The following is a 19,471-nucleotide window of genomic DNA, read 5'->3' on the forward strand; positions in this document are numbered from 1 at the left end:
TCAGCTGGGGCTAAGGCTGGAAATTTGCTCCTGAGAGGAGGAAAGAGAGGCAGGGAAGGAGGGAGGGAGTGTACAGTCGTATGGCGAGGAGATAGGAAGCATTACATTTCCACTGGCTGTATTTTATGTTAACTAGCAAGCTGTAGTAAAAGTAATCAGCAGGTTCCCCCCACCCCAAGATATATCTTGTATATATTTAAACTTTGGCTTTAGCTAGATGGGGCTTTATCCCAGGGTGAACCCCGGGATCGTCCCTATGTGTCCCTCATGACGCACAGGGGATCCCAGGATCAGGGAGGAATGATCCCTTCCTTGCCCAGGGATCTCGCCCTCCACTTTGGCCCCAGTTTTTCCGCAGTCCCGGGCTGAGCCTAAGACCGTGGAACGTGTGGCTGGGTTGACCCGGCTCCGCGCGATTCCTTGCCAGGAGCTGCGCACGGGGCATAGCGTTCCTCACTTTGGGCCCGGATTTTCCGCGGCCTCGGGTTGACCCGGCTCCACGTGATTGGGGGTAGGGTGGGGGGAGCAGGGAAATTAAATTATTTTTTAAAACACACCTTTCGGCGCTCAAGCACTCGTGCGCTCCTGATGCTTTAAAAAAAATGGCGGGCGCAATGCCTCTCTACTGAGGTTGCTGCGCCTCATGTGTAAATGGAGGAGGGATCTCGCGTTAAACACAACGCGAGATCTTCCCTCCTCTGTCGTGTGATAAAAGGTAGGTTTAGGCCTTTGCTAGACCTACCTGATAATCCGGTGGTGAGGAGGAGAGCCTGCGATGCAGCTATCGCGGGCTCTCGACGTAGTCTACACCTCAGGTGCGATAAGGTCAAGAAAGGACCCCATTGTGTCCGCCATTTTGTTTCATCTTAAAGGAACCATGCGCACGAACGCTCGTGTGCTCAGGTAAGTGGGTTTTTTAAAAAAATTAATGGCTTTCCCCATTCCCCCCACCCTAGCCCTAATGGCTGCAGCGCTCCTGAGGAGCATTGCGCCCCGTCCGTCGCTTTTCCTGGCTACTCGCGAGTAATTGCGGTAGCCGGGGAAAGCAGCGGAACGGTCTACACGCTCGTGGTCTCGGGCTCAGCCTGAGAACCGCGGGAAATACCGGGCCAAAAGTGGTGCCCGTTACCCCGGGGCAAGGGAGGGTTGACCCCTGCCTGAGCCCGGGATCTCCTGTGCATCATCTGGACGCACGGGGGTGATCCCGGGTATCAGCCTGGGCTAAACCGTCATCTAGCTAAGGCCTTAGCTAAAGCCTTTGTCTCCCTGTGTATATCAAATATGAACCACATTTATAAGTAAAATTAATTTATTAACCTCTGGATTTTCCTCCTTTTTCTTTTTGGTAGCAGGGGGTCCCTGAGATGACTCTTCAGGAGGCTTCTTTATCTCCACTTTACTTTCTGTTTGGGTTTGAACTTTAGGCTGAATAATGATGACCTGCAAAAAAAAAAGAAACACATAAATGGAAATAAGAGGTGTCCAAAATGTGAAAATGATTCACCCCCAAACCACCCCCACCACAACACACACACACACACACACACACACAGAGCAGCTCAAGCATCAAGTCAAGGGCAGCTGCGTCAACCACTTTCTTGCAAAGAGGCAACATAATCATACAGTTGAGACATTAAGATCTGAATGTCCTCATGTCAGAATCGCTATAAAGACTATAAACAAAACAGACATTATTCTCAGAGACTGTTCACTTGCACTTATTTGTGACATCAGTGAGATTTCTTGGCATGCCTTAGAGTTGGCCTATATGTTTGGCCTATTTGTGAACCGCCCAGAGAGCTTCGGCTATTGGGCGGTATAAAAATGTAAAAAAAATTAAAAAATAAAATAAAAATGTTACCCCTGTAACATGGATGTTGCCAAAATTGGGGTCTTCAGATTGATTTTTAATATTCCAATAAGAAATAATAAAATAAATACTAAATCCACTTTCTCAACAAACTATGTTCTGTTGGCATGGTCCAATATAATACCCATGCCAACGTTACCCTTTGCATGTTTAATCAGAAATGAGTTACGTGGAACTGATTTACAAGTAACAATACACAGGAATGCAATTTCTTTCTCAGCGTCTGAGACAGACAACTATATTCCCAAGAATTAATAGCACTTTGTATACTAAATATGAAGAAATAATGGTTTTCTGAATTGTTCTCATCTATGTCAAGAAATCCATTTTCTTTTTTGAGATGTGGCTGCTTGTAAAAACTCGATTTCATGAAGATGGGCCTGCATGCACTGGACAAATCACCTGTGTGCATTGTCTCATGGTTTTCTAGTCTCAGGGCCCTTCACGGCCAGAGCAGAATTCTTGCTAATTAGGTAGACTGCCTTCAGTCAGGCTGCTGTGAGAACTTCACCCCTGCTTGAAAGCCTGAAGAAATTATCCAGGCAGCTAGTGATTAGTTAAGGAGGCACACCTCATATTTGTCAAAGGCTCTTGAATATAATACAAGGGGTGGGCTAGAGATTTTTCTGGTCTTCGCCTTTGTTTGGTTTCGTTTGCTTTTGGCTTGTGACATGCAGATGCTGTTCAGACAACACACTGAGCCACTATGGTTAAGCATTTGGAGCTAAACATTATGGCTTAGTGGGTCATGTGAACCATTCCTAACCATGGTAGCTACAAAACCATGGTTAAAACATACTAACAATTTGCTGGAAAAGGGTTAGCAGCCTATTTATGGCTTAGCATGTCATCTGAACAGGGTCTCAGTGTCACAGTTTGGGCCTGTTCTAAGTGATGACCCTTATTGAAGGTGTAGTTAAGATTTTTGCTATTTTCTGCCTGAAAGGTAACTCTGATTCTTGTATGCCTTTTTATTCCTTCCCCCACCTAACCCTATGTAAAAAAACTTAACCTCTACCTCAAGAATTGTGTGTGCTGCCTTCCAAGTAAGCCTTAGTACTAAATTCAGAGTTTTCTGTTGGTTAATTGCTACTGTTTAAAGTTTCAGTCCTGGGCTTGAAATAGAGGGTTCCAGTTTAGGTTTCTAAGCCCACAGGGTGATCAGAATGGTCCGAGAGTCCCCTGGCTCAGGCTGAGGTGGATGGCAGACTGCCTTAGTAACTGTTTGGTTGCTGCCTACACTGCAGAGAATTTGGGCGACCCCCTTTCTCTCGTCTCAATGTACATAAAATTGCTAGGAGAAGTAGGCCGTAGGGCATTCAGCGCTCAGGCAGGGATGAACCCGGGATGATCCTGGGATAAACCTTAGGTCTAGCTATGACCATAATTTAAAGTTATGGGCAAAGAGTCAGCTCATCTAGACCCTAATACAGGAACAGTTGTACTTTCTACTATTGTTGCAGCATAATGACCTGGCAATCTTAAACAGCAACAATGGCCAAAAAAAATCAGTAGAGAGAGATGGTTGTCACATACAGATTTGATCTAATTAGCTGATATTTGGCTGTAGAATTCTACTTTGTCTCTGATGTTTCAGTCGTAATCTCTTGATTTTTCTATCATCACCTATCCCAAAATGTGTGTGACAACATAATACACAACATGAGATTCCCACAAAGCATTATTCCCCCCACTTGTACATACAGTCGTGTGAAAAAGAAAGTACACCCTCTGGAATTGTATGATTTTACATATCAGGACATAATAACAATCATCTGTTCCTTAGCAGGTCTAAAAAATAGGTAAATACAACCTCAGATGAACAACAACACATGACATATTACACATGATTTATTTAACAGAAATAAAGCCAAACTGGAGAAGCCATGTGTGTAAAAGTAAGTACACCTTATGATTCAATAGCTTGTAGAACCACCTTTAGCAGCAATAACTTGAAGTAATCGTCTTCTGTATGACTTTATCAGTCTCTCACATCGTTGTGGAGGAATTTTGGCCCACTCTTCTTTACAACGTTGCTTCAGTTCATTGAGGTTTGAGGGCATTTGTTTATGCCCTCGTATGCGCTCGTGTGGCGCAGAGCGGTAAAGCAGCAGTTGAGTTTGATCCCAGCAGAAGCTGGTTTCAGGCAGCCAGCTCGGGTCGACTCAGCCTTCCATCCTCCCGAGGTCGGTAAAATGAGTACCCAGCTAGCTGGGGGGAAGGTAATCACGGCCGGGGAAGGCAACGGCAAACCACCCTGCTATAAGGCCTGCCAAGAAAACGTCAGCGAAAGCTGGCATCCCTCCAAGAGTCAGTAATGACTCAGTGCTTGCACGAGAGGTTCCTTTCCTTTCCTCTTAAAGTCCCGCCACAGCATTTCAATCGGGTTGAGGTCTGGACTTTGACTGGGCCATTGCAACACCTTGATTCTTTTCTTTTTCAGCCATTCTGTTGTAGATTTGCTGGTGTGCTTGGGATCATTGTCCTGTTGCATGACCCAATTTCGGCCAAGCTTTAGCTGTCGGACAGATGGTCTCACATTTGACTCTAGAATACTTTGATATACAGAGGAGTTCATGGTCGACTCAATGAATGCAAGGTTCCCAGGTCCTGTGGCTGCAAAACAAGCCCAAATCATCATCCCTCCACCACCGTGCTTGACAGTTAATATGAGGTGTTTGTGCTGATATGCTGTGTTTGGTTTTCGCCAAACGTGGCGCTGTGCATTATGGCCAGACTTCTCCACTTTGGTCTCGTCTGTCCATCGTTCCAGAAGACTTGTGGTTTGTTCAGATGCAACTTTGCAAACCTAAGCCGTGCTGCCACGTTCTTTTTAGAGAGAAGAGGCTTTCTCCTGACAACCCTTCCAAACAAACCATACTTGTTCAGTCTTTTTCTAATTGTACTGTCATGAACTTTAACATTTAACATGCTCACTGAGGCCTGTAGAGTCTGAGATGTAACTCTTGGGTTTTTTGCAATTTCTCTGAGCATTGCACGGTCTGACCTTGGAGTGATTTTGCTGGGATCATACTCTCCTGGGAAGATTGGCAACTGTCTTGAATGTTTTCCACTTTTGAATCATCTTTCTCACTGTAGAATGATGGACTTTAAATTGTTTGGAAATGGCCTTATAACCCTTCCCAGATTGATGGGCAGCAGCAATTGCTGATGTCTTTCCTCCTTGGCATTGTGTTAACACACACCTGGATGCTCCAGACCAGCAAACTGAAAAAACTTTGGCTTTTATAGAGGTGGTCATACTTGCTGATAATCAATTAATCACGGGCATTTGATTAGCAGCACCTGTCTGCTACTTAGCATCTTAATTCCTATGGAAGCAGTAAGGGTGTCACTTACTTTTTCACACATGGCTTCTCCATTTTGGCTTTATTTCTGTTAAATAAATCATGACACGGTGTAATATGTCATGTGTTGTTGTTCATCTGAGGTTGTATTTACCTAATTTTTAGACCTGCTAAGGAACAGATGATTGTTATTATGTCCTGATTTGTAAAATCATACAATTCCAAGAGGGTGTACTTTCTTTTTCACATGACTGTAGATAACTAGGAAGTGTTTTCCATGGGCGTGTCTTCACCTCCCAGTGATCCAGGAGGGAGGGGGAGGATCTTGCGATACGCTGATCGTGAGATCCTCCCCCTCAATCCACATGCGGCACGCGATATCCAAGGTCTTTATTTAAAAGTGCACCTGCGCTCCAGTGCAAAAGTAAGGGTTTTTTTAAAAAAGAAAAAAACCCCGACCCCACCACCCTCAGGCACGGACTGCTTGAAGAGCTCCGTGTCCTGTGCTTAGTTCCTGGCTCCTCGCATTTACTCGCGAGGAGCCGGGATGAAACCAGGACAGCTGCCCACACCTCCCACTGTCTTGGGACAAACCCAAGACTGCAGGAAAAACTGAGAATAAAGGGTATGGCAATATCCTGGGGAAATGGCGGCATCATCCCTCCCTGCTCCTGGGATCCCCACAGGGACGAACCCTGGGATATCGCCTGGTGTAGACATGCCCCATGTGTTTCCTCCAGAGTTCTCACAGTTTCCTGAATTTTTACTAAAGGAAAAGATTCCACACATAAATATGTCTGAATGTTGCTCATACTCAACTTGCGATAAGAACTGCCATTCAATGATAAAACCTACCTTGCTGTCAGCACTGATGAGGAGTGGCTGCACTTTAATGCTGTCATTAACCACTGAGACAGCTGCACTGGTATTGATAGGTGTCGCATTGTTGGGGGATGTGGAGATGATGGCATAGGCCACACCAGCGCCACTCAGGGTCGATGAGATCGCTGTGGACTCGGTAATACTTTGTGATTGGCTGCTGGGCGTCTGTACATGGCTAACAGTATTATTGGCAGTGGGAAGGGCGGGCGTGGGGTTTTTGATGCTGACCACAGTTGCCTTTTGGAATGTAGGAGGTTGTTTGGAAGGTTGGTCTCTGCATGGAGAAATAGGGAGGCTGTCAGGAATCAGGGTCTTTGGCCTAACCTGCAGGAAAGAGAAGAAGGTGCAGTTCAAAATACAGCTAGCAGAACAGCAAAGAAAGCAATACACATGCAGTTCAACACAAAGGGCCATGGCCATTTAGGGAGGGATATTTCAGAGATATTGGCCTTTTCGGAGAAATTTCCCTCAACTAGAAGCAATGGAGGAGATCAGATCGGCCATCATAGAATCATAGAATAGTAGAGTTGGAAGGGATCTACAAGGCCATCCAGTCCAACTCCCTGGTTGCCCAGCTGCCTCCCTAGGTAGCTGGGAGCCCACAACCTCCCTAGGTAACTGGTTCCATTGTCATACCGCTCTAACAGTCAGGAAGTTTTTCCTGATGTCCAGCTGGAAACTGGCTTCCTGTAACTTGAGCCCGTTATTCCTTGTCCTGCACTCTGGGAGGATCGGGAAGAGATCCTGGCCCTCCTCTGTGTGACAACCTTTTAAGTATTTGAAGAGTGCTAGCACGTCTCCCCTCAATCTTCTCTTCTCCAGGCTAAACATGCCCAGTTCTTTCAGTCTCTCTTCATAGGGCTTTGTTTCCAAACCCCTGATCATCCTGGTTGCCCTCCTCTGAACACGCTCAGGATAACTCAGTATTTTCTTAAAGCAACAGCATGGGTGTGGGTGTGGGTAATTTGATCAGGGCAGTTTAACCCTTTTCTCCTGCACCATCACGATTTAAATCCCCCACCCAAACCTGAAGCTACTAGCTTCACAGAGGGAAAGACTGGCATGGATGCTGATATGATCTAAAGGCACTGAATGGCGCAACCTTGCCGAAACTAAGCAGACCTGAGTCTGACCAGTGACTGGATGCTTAGGAATGCTTTGTAGGATGCCTTGAATTCTACAGGATATAAATATGATAAATAAATGAATTAATAAAGCACCCCCTTCACTGCTGCTTCTGTGATCAATTCAAGTAAGTCCCTTTCACAGTGGAAGATACTGATCACGGATTTACTCCGGTTGCACCCAATTTAGTCTTTCCTTGCAGAGATAAGAGCCTTGTGTGGTGCAGAGCGGTAAAGCAGCAGTTTCTGCAGCTGAAACTCTCCCCACGGCCGGAGTTCAATCCCAGCGGAAGCTGGTTTCAGGCAGCCAGCTCGGGTCGACTCAGCCTTCCATCCTCCCGAGGTCGGTAAAATGAGTACCCAGCTAGCTGGGGGAAAGGTATTAATGGCCGGGGAAGGCAACGGCAAACCACTCGGCTAGAAGGCCTGCCAAGAAAGCTGGCGTCCCTCCAAGAGTCAGTAATGACTCAGTGCTTGCACGAGAGGTTCCTTTCCTTCCTGCAGAGATAAGGCAGTATCCTACCCATTTGCTCACTCCTGTCTTCCAGAGTTCTGGTCAACAAGATTGTAAGCCTATGCGGCAGGGTCTTGCTATTTACTGTGTTATCTGTACAGCACCATGTACATCGATGGTGCTATATAAATAAATAATAATAATAATAAGTGACAAACAAACAAGCAATTTGCTGCTGCTTCTTTCTTTTTTTAAAAATGAAGTTATTTAATTAATGAAATTGCTGCAATGTGAACATATTAAATTACTACTACTATTATTATTATTATTATTATTATTATTATTATTATTATTATTATTATTTCTTCTTACCCACCTCTCCCTATGGATCGAGGTGGGGAACAACATTAGTGCAGGAATTTAGGTTTCTTCTGATTAACACTGATTTAAGGGCTGGTTTATACCTTCAGCAGAATCAAGGGATAACACTGTTTTTGGACTGTGTCACTTCAAGCCCATATTTGAATACGATCCAAGAAAAAGGAGGGAGGGAGGGAGTCCTCTCTGCCAATTCAAAATTATCATACCTTGGAGAGGATTAGCCTCATTTCTTGACAGCAAGCTCAATAAGCAGTCCCCACCCCCACCCTCATGGGGTTGCTTTCAGACATAGGATCCCATCCCTGCAGCTTGAAGTTACATGCTTTGGGAACAGCTGTACAGTTTGCTTCTGCTGAATGTATAAACTTGCCCTAAGGTTCCCTACTCTGGTGTCACACTCCTTAGGTTACACCATTACAGTAAATGCAGTACATAGGTCCAGAACAGTGAAGGATGAATAAACAGAGATCTTTCCACTATATGTGTTATGATTTACAGCTCGTGACAAAGGGCAGATTGCCTTGTAGTTCAGCAAATTGGTATTCGCTTTCACATTTCATCTCTTGCAAGCAGCAAGCAGCTTTGGAGACAGCTAGAGTCTTTCATACAAGATGGTTTTCCAGAATAGAATGAAAATATGGTTTTGTCAAAATTTGAGAAGGACCCAAGAAGCAGCCTGCACTTGTACAAGTGAGGCATTAAAATGAAAGTGTTCAAAGAATATGTTCCACTGGTGTAATTAATGACATCCTGTCAACATGGTTTGAAGTTAACAATATATTAAGCATTTTCGGAAGATTAAACATAAATAATTTAATATGCTGCATAGTTAACTCCACTCCTATTCCTTTTATTCAAGTTCCCATATTGCACATTTCACCTTTCACATTCCAATTCTTTAGGAATAAAGCTCTCAGCCTGCCATTTCCCAATAACCTGGTATCGAAAACAGCTGTCTGAGTCATTACCCCCCATCGGCGTTAAATTTCAGCAAGCAAAAACAGCTTTAAACTATTGAAGCTTGAAGTAAACGAGCAAAACAAAGCTGTATTGCAGCCCAGCCCACATACAGCTTGATGGCATTTGCCTGTGGCCCAGCACACAATACTAGTTATAGGGATGTCCCCCACCCAATAATTTCTGCATGAGAACATGGTAAAAAGATGGCAGAGTCCATGGTGTTTTTTTCTATTAACCTAGGGTGACCATATGAAAAGGAGGACAGGGCTCCTATGTGGGGCTGCCCTTGGAGCTGCTCCAGAAGCTGGAGCTAGTGCAGAACGCTGCAGCTCGGCTGTTGTCTGGAGCTGCCCCTTTCCAGCATGTAACTCCTCTGCTGAGGGAACTGCACTGGCTGCAGGTTTAAGGTTCTTGTACTTGTGTATAAAGCCCTAAACAACTTGGGACCAGGATACCTGAGAGAGCGCCTTCTCCCCAACTAACCTGTCCGGTCACTGAGGGCCTGCTCCTGGTGGTCCCACATAGATCCATCCTCCGATTGGAATCCATCAGGGGAAGAGCCTTCAGCGTGGTGGCCCCCCTCCTGTGGAATTCCCTGCCTCTGGAGGTCAGGCAGGCGCCAACCTTGTACTCCTTTCGGCGCCTCCTGAAAACATCGTTATTCCAAGAAGCCTTTCTTTAACATGCAGTCTTGGGTTTCTGTTTTTGCTTCTTTTTAAATTTTGTTTTAACTGTTTTATTCTGTTTTTATTTTCATTTTACCTTGTACACCGCTCCAAATTATTCAATGGGGAGCAGTATATAAATATTCTAACTAACTAACTAACTAAATATCTTTAAGAGTTGCATAGAAAAGGGAATTTCAGCAGGTGTCATTTGTATATATGGAGAACCTGGTGATATTCCTGTTTCATCACAACAGTTAAACCTGCAGGAGCTATACTAGACTGACCAGATTTAAAAGAGGGCAGGGCACCTGCAGCTTTAACTGTTGTGCTTAAGAGGGAATTTCACCAGGTTCTCCATATATACAAATGACTCCTGCTGAAATTCCCTTTTCAATTCAAGTGTTAAAGATACAGGAGTCCTGTCCTCCTTTTCATATGGTCACCCTAATAAACCTTTTCCTATTAACTTTTATCCTTACCTTCAAAGCTCTCTCCACAAATTTGCTGAACCCTGTCTTCCCGCCCTTATCTCTGGAAATGTCCCTGACCTCAACTTTGACTCTTGCAGTTCTGCTACCCTAGGTTGCAGTCTCCTGACACTTAACTTGCAATCCTAGAGAAGTCTACTTAGATCTAATACCCACTGAGTTCAATGGGACTTACTCCCAGGTATACCACTGCAGCCTTAAATTAGGGTGACCATATGAAAAGGAGGACAGGGCTCCTGTATCTTTAACAGTTGTATTAAAAGATAATTTCAGCAGGTGTCATTTGTATATATGGAGAACCTGGGGAAATTTCCTCTTCATCACAACACCTAAATGCAGGTGCCCTGCCCTCTTTTAAATCTGGTCACTCTAGTATAGCTCCTGCAGCTTTAACTGTTGTGGTGAAGAGGAAATTTCACCAGGTTCTCCATATATACAAATGACACCTGCTGAAATTCCCTTTTCTATGCAACTGTTAAAGGTACAGGAGCCCTGTCCTCCTTTTCATAGGGTCACCCTACTTAAATGGCCTTGCTCATTCTTCCTTGCTGCCTCTTTTAAGATTAAGACTTCCTCTCTGAATCTTTATACCAAGCACCACTTCTGTCCCCATTTCAGTGCTCACCTTTCCTGTGAAACCTTTGGCTTATGCCCTTAATCCTCACCTTCAACTGTAATCATATGACAGTAACCAAGCCTCAATAGTGATATCTGCATTTGTTCACATTCGCTTTTGACTCGTGCCGCTCTCTTGTTTCCCCTGCCTCCCTTGGGTGTCTTCCCCACGGTCAACATTTAGGCTGTAAGTTCTCTGGAGGGTAAGACCTGTCTTTTGTTTGCTTGCAAAACTCTCAGAAGTGCCACATACATTAATGGCACTGTATAAATAATCATAAGCGCTAGCGGGAAAGTTGAGTGCAAAGTTCCAGTACAATTTAAGTGGGACGTATCAAGAATGTACAAAATAAAACAAAAAAATTTGCCCTTATTGGTGGCCATCGTTGCTGTGAAACATAGTATGAATTAAAAATTTCATTCGTGATAATAAACAATTCATTCTGCAATAAGACGAATCTAGAGCAAAGCACGATCAGTGCTACAATAAAGTTTGACTTTGGCCCTAGCTAGACCTGAGGTTTATCCCTGGATCGTCAAACCTGTTCATCTGGGTGACACTCATGGGATCCAGTGCTCAGGCAGGGGCGAACCCTGGATGATCCCAGGATAAACTTTAGGTCTAGCTGTGGCCTTAGAGACTTTTGTTGTAGCATGTTTTAATGCTTAGCATTACGCTATACACTGCTAGATAATGTGTGTGTGTGATAATACAATTTCATACCAGTATTATACAATAAGTGTTCGAATTCTGCATGAAGGCCTAGGCTAAGTCAATACTGGGTCTTTTCTGCCCCCTTGTGATAACTCAGCAGAACTACATAGCCTTCTAAAGCCTTGGCCTTAACCTAATCTCAAACATACTTAATGTTAAAGTTAATTCATTTTTACAAATAATAAATAAAATTGCCTTTCTAATTGTGCCCCTGACACAAGTTAAAGAAACAATTAAACAGTTTCCTACCTCCAGAGGCCAAGGGAAATGAACCCCCTACAGAACATAAAACAAGAACCCGCGTCTCCGCCATACCGCTTTAATCCCCACATCCCACATTCTGCAGCAAAACATTAAGTAAAAGCATTAAAAAAGACAATTAAAGGATTTGAGTTTGTTTTTGTCTTTTTTGTTTTAAAATAAAACCTCAGAACAAGTGCTTCAGCAGGATATGCCACAAAAATGCGTTACGCTATGATAAAAGTATAAAGTAGAAGTTAAACGTACGTGGGTACAATCATTACATTACTGGAACGAATTAGTGCCATTGATTAGGGGTTATGGCATATGTTCCTTACACACGAGAGAACTTCTGGTTCAGATTGGCTTTGATCTTGCTGTGTATGTCACCCTAGCTTCAGGTATAGGGAACTCTCATAAACTAATTGATTGACTGAGTGAATGAAATGTTATATACACGCACAAGGCAGTAGAACTGATATTTCATTTTTATGTACATAACCCTTTCACAATTGAAGCTTGGCATTCCCTCAAAAAATTTATTCCGAAGGAGGGTTGAGATAATAATAATAATAATAATAATAATAATAATAATAATAATAATAATTTTACTTATTTCTTACCCGCCTCTCCCTGTGGCGGGAAACAACACTGAATACAAAAATACTATAAAGTATATAAAATTGATTAAAAACATATAAAACCAATACATTATTAAAATCTTTTAAGACATCTTAAAATTCGACTGGGTAGGCCTGCCGGAAGAGATCAGTATTTATTTATTTATTTATTGCATTTCTATACCGCCCAATAGCCGAAGCTCTCTGAGCGGTTTACAAAATTAAGACAATTCAAGTATAAAACAACAGTATAAAATACAATATAAAAGCACAACCAAGATAAAAACAGCAGCAATGCAAAAATACAAATTTAAAATACAAATTTAAAACAGCGAGTTCAAATTAATTTATAGACTGTTAAAATTCTGGGAGAATAAAAAGGTCTTCACCTGGCGTCTAAAAGCATATAATGTAGGTGCCAAGAGAACCTCCTTAGGGAGCTCATTCCACAGCCGGGGTGCCACAGCAGAGAAGGCCCTCCTTCTGGTAGCCACCTGCCTCACTTCCTTTGGCAGGGGCTCGTGGAGAAGGACCCCTGAGGATGAACTTAGGGTCTGGACAGGTACATATGGGAGGAGGTGTTCCTTCAGATAGCCTGGCCCCAAGCCGTTTAGAGCTTTAAATGTTAATACCAGCACTTTGAATCAGGCCCGGACCTGGACTGGCAGCCAATGAAGCTGGAATTTTTAAATTCGGAAAGACTGTTAAGTTGGCAAATCTCTCCCAGCAGGCCATTCCAGTCTGGGAGTGGCAGAAGACAAGGTCCTCTGGGTAATGGTTATCAGCCTAGTTTATAGGGTGACACCTTATGATTAAATACTGCAGGGGTTCCCAGTCTTTTTGGACTGATGGGCACATTTGAGAAACTTCTGTGGGCATGACCACAAAAGGCCTAATCAGTGGATCGCTGCTTTGGCATCTACCTGTTGCATCTTTAGATCTTAGGCTGAATCTTACTCAGCAAAAATGTTTGTTTTGTGTCTATTGGACCCTGCAACATCTCTTTAATAAGAGATTGTCTAATTCAGCTATTTGCTGGTTGTGCTTCTTTTAAACATTTGTTTGGCAATGTCCAGAAGTTCCTGAGGAGGTTACTACACAGATAAATTTTGTACTAGAACAATCTTTAACATTCACTGATGTATAGCCTCTTTTAAATTATCTACCTGCTTCATGGATATTAACAAATGATCAGCATAACTTGATTCTCTGTACCCTTTTTACAGATAAAAAACTGATATTACAGCACTGGAAGGATAAACACTCATCTCCTATAATGCAATGGATTGAGGACTTACAATACTTTCAATATTTGAACAGGTGGCATACAGATGCCACCTTCAAATGGATATTTATTTGGATATTTGGTCTGTTTTTGTTGCACCCTAGGTATACAGTAATTGCTAGAAAGTTGTGTATATTTAATGCAAATCCGTGTACACATATATTTTTTTAAAAAGGGGGAGATAAAAATTTCAGGTGCCCACAGGCACCACTATATTGGGGGGCCCTTCACAGAAGCCATTAAAGGTACCCACAGGCACTGAATTAGGCATCCCTGAAATAATTATTTCTAGTAAATGCAGGGTTCAGTTCAGTTGTATTGGTTTGGCATTACGTGAACAACCCTCACTCTTGCACACTCCTTCCTGTCCCTGAAAATGCCAATTTCCCCTGACTTCTAATTTTATGGCACACTATAGTTTGTTTGCAAACTGAACTGGAATCCACAGTTTCATTGTGGTTTCCAGTTCTGGTCTGTAGGCAAACCATGGTGTGCACAACTATAGTTTGCCCAGATTGGATGCAACCGTTCGCTGCAAAAATATGTTTGCAGCAAAATCAAAACTCAGAGAAGGCGAGAGGAGGTGGGAAGGGAAGTTTTGAGTTCACAAGCTCCTGCTTGGTCCATAACCATTATTTGGCATTATGTCCAAACTAGCCCCTATCGTCATAGTTCTCACCACAGGTTTGCCTCATCCTATCTTTCTACCCTTCTCTCCTGATATGCTCCTCCCTGTTATCTTGAATTCTGCAACTCTACCATTCTCCTTCACCTGGCTCTTGTGCCATGGAAATTGCACAGTAGGGGGTTGGAGGGCTATACAACCAAGGAAGCTCAGATGCAGGTGCCAATGGAGGACCACGGCTATGGAAATGGATAGAATTAGGGCAGCGGTGAGCAACTTTAGGTGGTCCAGGTCCACTACCTTCCCCAGATACCTCCTGACACCACTGTGTTGCCAAAATTGAAACTGTTTGCAAGCTAAAATAGTAATTGCTAAACCTCCGCAGCGAACCAGTGGTTTTTTTGTTTTGGTTTTTTGCTGCCATGCTGCCAAATTTCAGCAATGCAAGGGGAGCAGCACCAGAAACCAAGGAGCTGCATGAGGACAAGAAAAGGAACAGAACAGGAGCAGCTATAATTACCTGGCTTCAGAGAACGAGCAACCCAAAGGACATTACTTTCAGGTTGCCAAAAGTTAGGAAAATGCTATGGTCTGAAGCCACCACCATTTTAATTAGATGGAGAGACTTGCCAAAGGGACCTCTCCCTTAGAGTTTCCAGTTAGACTTAGGGCCTTGCTAGACCTGCTGGAAAATCCAGGGGAGAGGAGGGGAGATCTCGCGTTATGAACAACGCGAGATCTCACCCTTATTCAGGCGGGAGCCACGATGAGCTCTGGAGGAGAGCTGTTGCGGCCGCCATTTTTTTATTGTTAAAGTGGCAGGATGCAGGAAAGGTAAGTAGGTTTTTTTGTTTTTTTAATTCTCCTTCCCCCACCTGCCCCCCCATCCGTGATCTCCGATCCCCCACCTGCCCCACTGGCCCCGTTCTCCTTCCCCTGCCCGTTGTCCCCCCCCGAAGTCATGTGGGCCGCGATTCCCCCCGATCTCTCTGGCCTCCGTTTCCCCCCCCCATGTCCCCACCGTTGCTCTGACATGAGCGCTGCGGCCCGTCCACCGCTTTTCCCGGCTACTCAGGAGTAAATCCGGTAGCTGGGAAAAGCGGCGGACCTGGCTACACGCCTGTGGTCTCAGGCTCAGCCCGAGACCGCAGGAAAAACCGGGCCTGAAGTGGTGCCAGTTACCCCAGGCCCAGGGCGGTTTGAGCCCTGCCTAAGGCCGGGATACCCTGTGCATCATCTGGACACACAGGGGTGAGCCCGGGGCTCACACCGGTCTAAAGCCCTGTCTAGGAAGGCCCTTAGAAATCATGCATTTAGCTCAAGAATTTTTTAAGGCACTTCTTAATGCTCTAGGCGCCTTGCAGGATGAATTCCACCTTTGGACTCAGAACCAGCAACTCATACATAGGTTGCAGCCCCCTGCCAGGCACCGGAATGGTTGGATAGAGTTGGCAGTTTGTGCTATGTTATGTGAGGAACCTGGCTGTGAATTCAATCAGTGTGGCCTGTTAACCATGCAGTGTGGTTTATTATTCTCAAATAAGCCACTTTGAGTTTGTTGTTGAGTTGTTCAGGGTGGTTAACAAGCCACACTGTGCTGTATTCAGACCACATGTTCAACAACAATTTACACTGGGTGGGTTAGCATGTTGTGTGAACCCAGGAGGTAAAGCTTTCTCTCTGGGTATATGAGGTAAATGGATAAACCTGATGCGAACAAGGCAGGAAAGCAGGGACTCTGGCCTTGGAAATGTGGAGCAGGTGCCAGATAATTGTGCTAGGAAGGTATAATGAAGACCAATATTAAAATCAACTGGACCCTGGGTTGTTCTCAAAGCTGAGGCAAACCAGCGTGAGGGATGTTTAAGAGGTAAGACTGAGCAGTGCCTGCCTCAACTCCAAAGTAGTTATAATAAGGTTCAAAATAAATAGAACAAAGAGCTTGATGGCTCAGGGGCTGGAACCAGGATGGGTAAAAACAAAGGGGGGGTGCGCAATAGTTTGGTTTTGACAAATGAATAGCAAGTGCAGGAGGCTCCATGGCTCTTGATTAGCTTTTCATCTAAATGGCTATACAGAATGGAGTAGCACAATATTCAAAGCAAAAGGTACCATATCATGGGTACTCAGGTAGTACGGACCAATCTGGGAAGTAAGAATTCTTCAGGATTTTTGAATGGGCCACTCAAAAGTACCCTTGTGGTTCAGTCAGCCGGGCATAGCTAGGTAGGCATTTACATGTTTTCCCCAGACACAAGGAGCTTCTTTAATTTAATCAAGGAGGAAGCAAGTCCATTCTATAGCTTCTTTGCCTCTACGGCACTTCCAGCTATATGTCAGAAATCCAGAGCTCATCTGGAGCTCAGCTATAACACAATTCAGAAAATGTTATATATTTAATTAAATATTTATTCATGTCTGAGAATGTATACATCTTGGAGAAAACAAGGGCTCTTGATTTACCGCTTGCATTACAGGGTGGCTAAGTGATAATACGAACAGCAGCATGTTATGCCAGCATGCAAAACTTGATGAAGATATACTTAACACCGAAGTGAATGGATCTGGACAGTCATTCAACAAAGGATATGGCAAAGCACATGTTGGACTCTTCGTATAGACAGTGGGTTGATATTACTATTATTTATACAGAACCATCAGTGTTCACAGTACTTTCCAAGTTTTCCACACAAAAAATAAAATAGAAGCAGAGATAACAATCCCTGCCAACTCCTGGGTTATATAAACAAGCCCTATATGTAACACAAATTAGGTAGCACCTGTAAATACTGCAGGAGGGCATCATAAGGATCAAGAGACAGAGCGAGAGAGAGAGACAGAGAGAGAGAGAGAGAGGAGCAATATATAGAAATGTGACAAGTGTTCTTGCTATTTGTGAACATAATGCAATTACTGTGGGTTTGCTTTTCTGGAGAAAGCAAAATATCATTTCCCTAGTATGTGACAGATGTCAAATCTCTCTCAAGTGTATGCATATAATGATTTCAAACACGGTGTGTTGCTGCCCAATTTGTTTTGATGTCACAGAAGTTGAAAATATTCAAAAACTCAACAATGTCTATTTTGATGCCCAGCAGGAAAGAACATATCCCAAGCTAAGTTCTCCTAAACATTAGCAATATGGCTACCTAGGTGTGTGTGTGTATTTCTACTCAAAACAATACCGGCATGAGTTCCTGTAGACATAACTGATTTTAAATCTCTGGATTGTGGACTACTGTCATGTAGAAGTTTTAATGTCTCTTTCTTTATTACATTTCTGTACTGCCCCATAGCTGAAACTCTCTGGGCAGTTCACACAATACAGTTTAAAATTATAACATTTAATGCTATAATAAAACATAGCATAAAAATCAGAAACAGCTAGAGGATAAACCAAGTAAAATCTACAGCAGTGGAAAGATCTAAAAGAAGAAGAAGAAGCATGACCTGAATAATTAAAAGGCCTGGGAGGATAAAAAGGTCTTCACTTAGAAAGACCACATGTAGGCGCTGGGAAAGCCTTTCTGAGGAGGGCATTCCACAACCAGGCTACCACCAATGAAAAGGCCTTCTCTAGAGACAGCTACTGACATATTATTTGTAGTAGGAGAACACGTGAATTTCTCTGCCTTGTTCTCTCTTCCCCATTCCCCCTTGTTCATAGAATCATAGAATAGTAGATTTGGAAGGGGCCTATAAGGCCATCGAGTACAACCCCCCGCTCAATGCAGGAATCCATCCTAAAGCATCCCTGACAGATGGCTGTCCAGCTGCCTCTTGAAGGCCTCTAGTGTGGGAGAGACCACAACCTTCCTAGGAAACTGGTTCCATCGTTGCACCGCTCCAACAGCCAGGAAGTCCCTCCCAACATCCAGCCGGAATCCGGCCCCCTGCAACCTGAGCCCGTCACTCTGTGTCCTGCACTCTGTGAGGATTGAGAAGAGATCCTGGCCCTCCTCTGTGTGACAACCTTTCAAATATATGAAGAATGCTATCATCTCTCTCCTCAATCTACTCTTCTCCAGGCTAAACATGCCCAGTTCTTTCAGTCTCTCTTCATAGGGCTTTGTTTCCAGACCCCTGATCATCCTGGTTGCCCTCCTCTGAACATGCTCCAGTTTGTCTGAGTCCTTCTTCAATTGTGGAGCCCAGAACTGGACGCAATACTCAAGATGAGGCCTAACCAGGGCCGAATAGAGAGGAACCAGGACCTCACGCGATTTGGAAGCTATACTTCTATTAATGCAGCCCAAAATAGCATTTGCCTTTCTTGCAGCCATATCGCATTGCCGGCTCACACCCAGCCCATGATCCATAAAAACTCCAAGATCCCTCTCACCTGCAGGACCGCTGAGCCAAGCTCATGGTAGCTCATGGTAATTCCACACACCTTAATGACTTATAGGAAGCATTGTTTCACAACATTTTGCATCAGCTGCAGCTTTTGAACCAACCACAAGAATAGCCACACATAAAGTGCATGACAGTAATGCAAACATGTGGTTAAAAATGCATGGACCACAGTGGCCTGGCTATCCCTGTCCAGGAAATTGCATAGTTGACATATCAACCAAAACGGGTAATAGAAGTTACTTGGGCTTCTAATGACAAGGATGAATCCTACGGAGCCCTCAAACTACATATTATAGGTCGGCAGAGCGTGCCCAGAGTTATGCTGCCAGTTAAATTTTGTCGACCAATTAAATATTGCCAAGTGACCATCCCCCATTTGGCTATGATCAAATACTGTCACACAGCCTCCTTTTGTATTGGCAGCATGGGATCATAGGACAGCAACCGTAGAAGTGAGGGCCACACATGCCCTTAACCCCTTATTTAGGAACAGACAAGCCCTGCCCACAGCTGTTCACAGAGCCTCTATCCCAACTGAGATAGGTGGCTTAGCTCCTGTAACTACAAACAAAGAATCATAGAATAGTAGAGTTGGAAGGGGCCTGCCTACAAGGCCATCGAGTCCAACCCCCTGCTCAAGGCAGGAATCCACCCTAAAGCATCCCTGACAGGTGGTTGTCCAGCTGCCTCTTGAAGGCCTCTAGTGTGGGAGAGCCCACAACCTCCCTAGGTAACTGGTTCCATTGTTGTACTGGGGCCCTTCCACACGCCGTACTGAAGGCGCATGCATGCGCCCCAAGTATGACCCCAAAACGATAGTGTGTACTACAGCCAGAAGAGATGGAGGAGGAGGAGGCTGGGGAATCTGGGCGCGTCCTTG

At 44.2% G+C, this 19,471-nt stretch overlaps 1 protein-coding gene across 2 annotated transcripts in view; it reads right to left on the minus strand.

Annotated features, from left to right (window-relative positions):
• Positions 1 to 19,471, minus strand: part of PHF21B (PHD finger protein 21B) — a 298,381-nt gene that overhangs the window by 35,823 nt on the left and 243,087 nt on the right. For both annotated transcript variants that reach the window (XM_063133363.1, XM_063133362.1), the window contains 2 exons: positions 6,034 to 6,384; positions 1,318 to 1,440 (listed from right to left, as the gene is read on the minus strand). In XM_063133363.1, the coding sequence (XP_062989433.1) occupies positions 1,318 to 1,440; positions 6,034 to 6,384 (474 nt within the window). The remainder of the gene's footprint in view (positions 1 to 1,317; positions 1,441 to 6,033; positions 6,385 to 19,471) is intronic.

Source organism: Elgaria multicarinata, chromosome 9 (genome assembly GCF_023053635.1).
Source record: "Elgaria multicarinata webbii isolate HBS135686 ecotype San Diego chromosome 9, rElgMul1.1.pri, whole genome shotgun sequence".
In the NCBI taxonomy this organism is placed as follows: domain Eukaryota; kingdom Metazoa; phylum Chordata; class Lepidosauria; order Squamata; family Anguidae; genus Elgaria; species Elgaria multicarinata.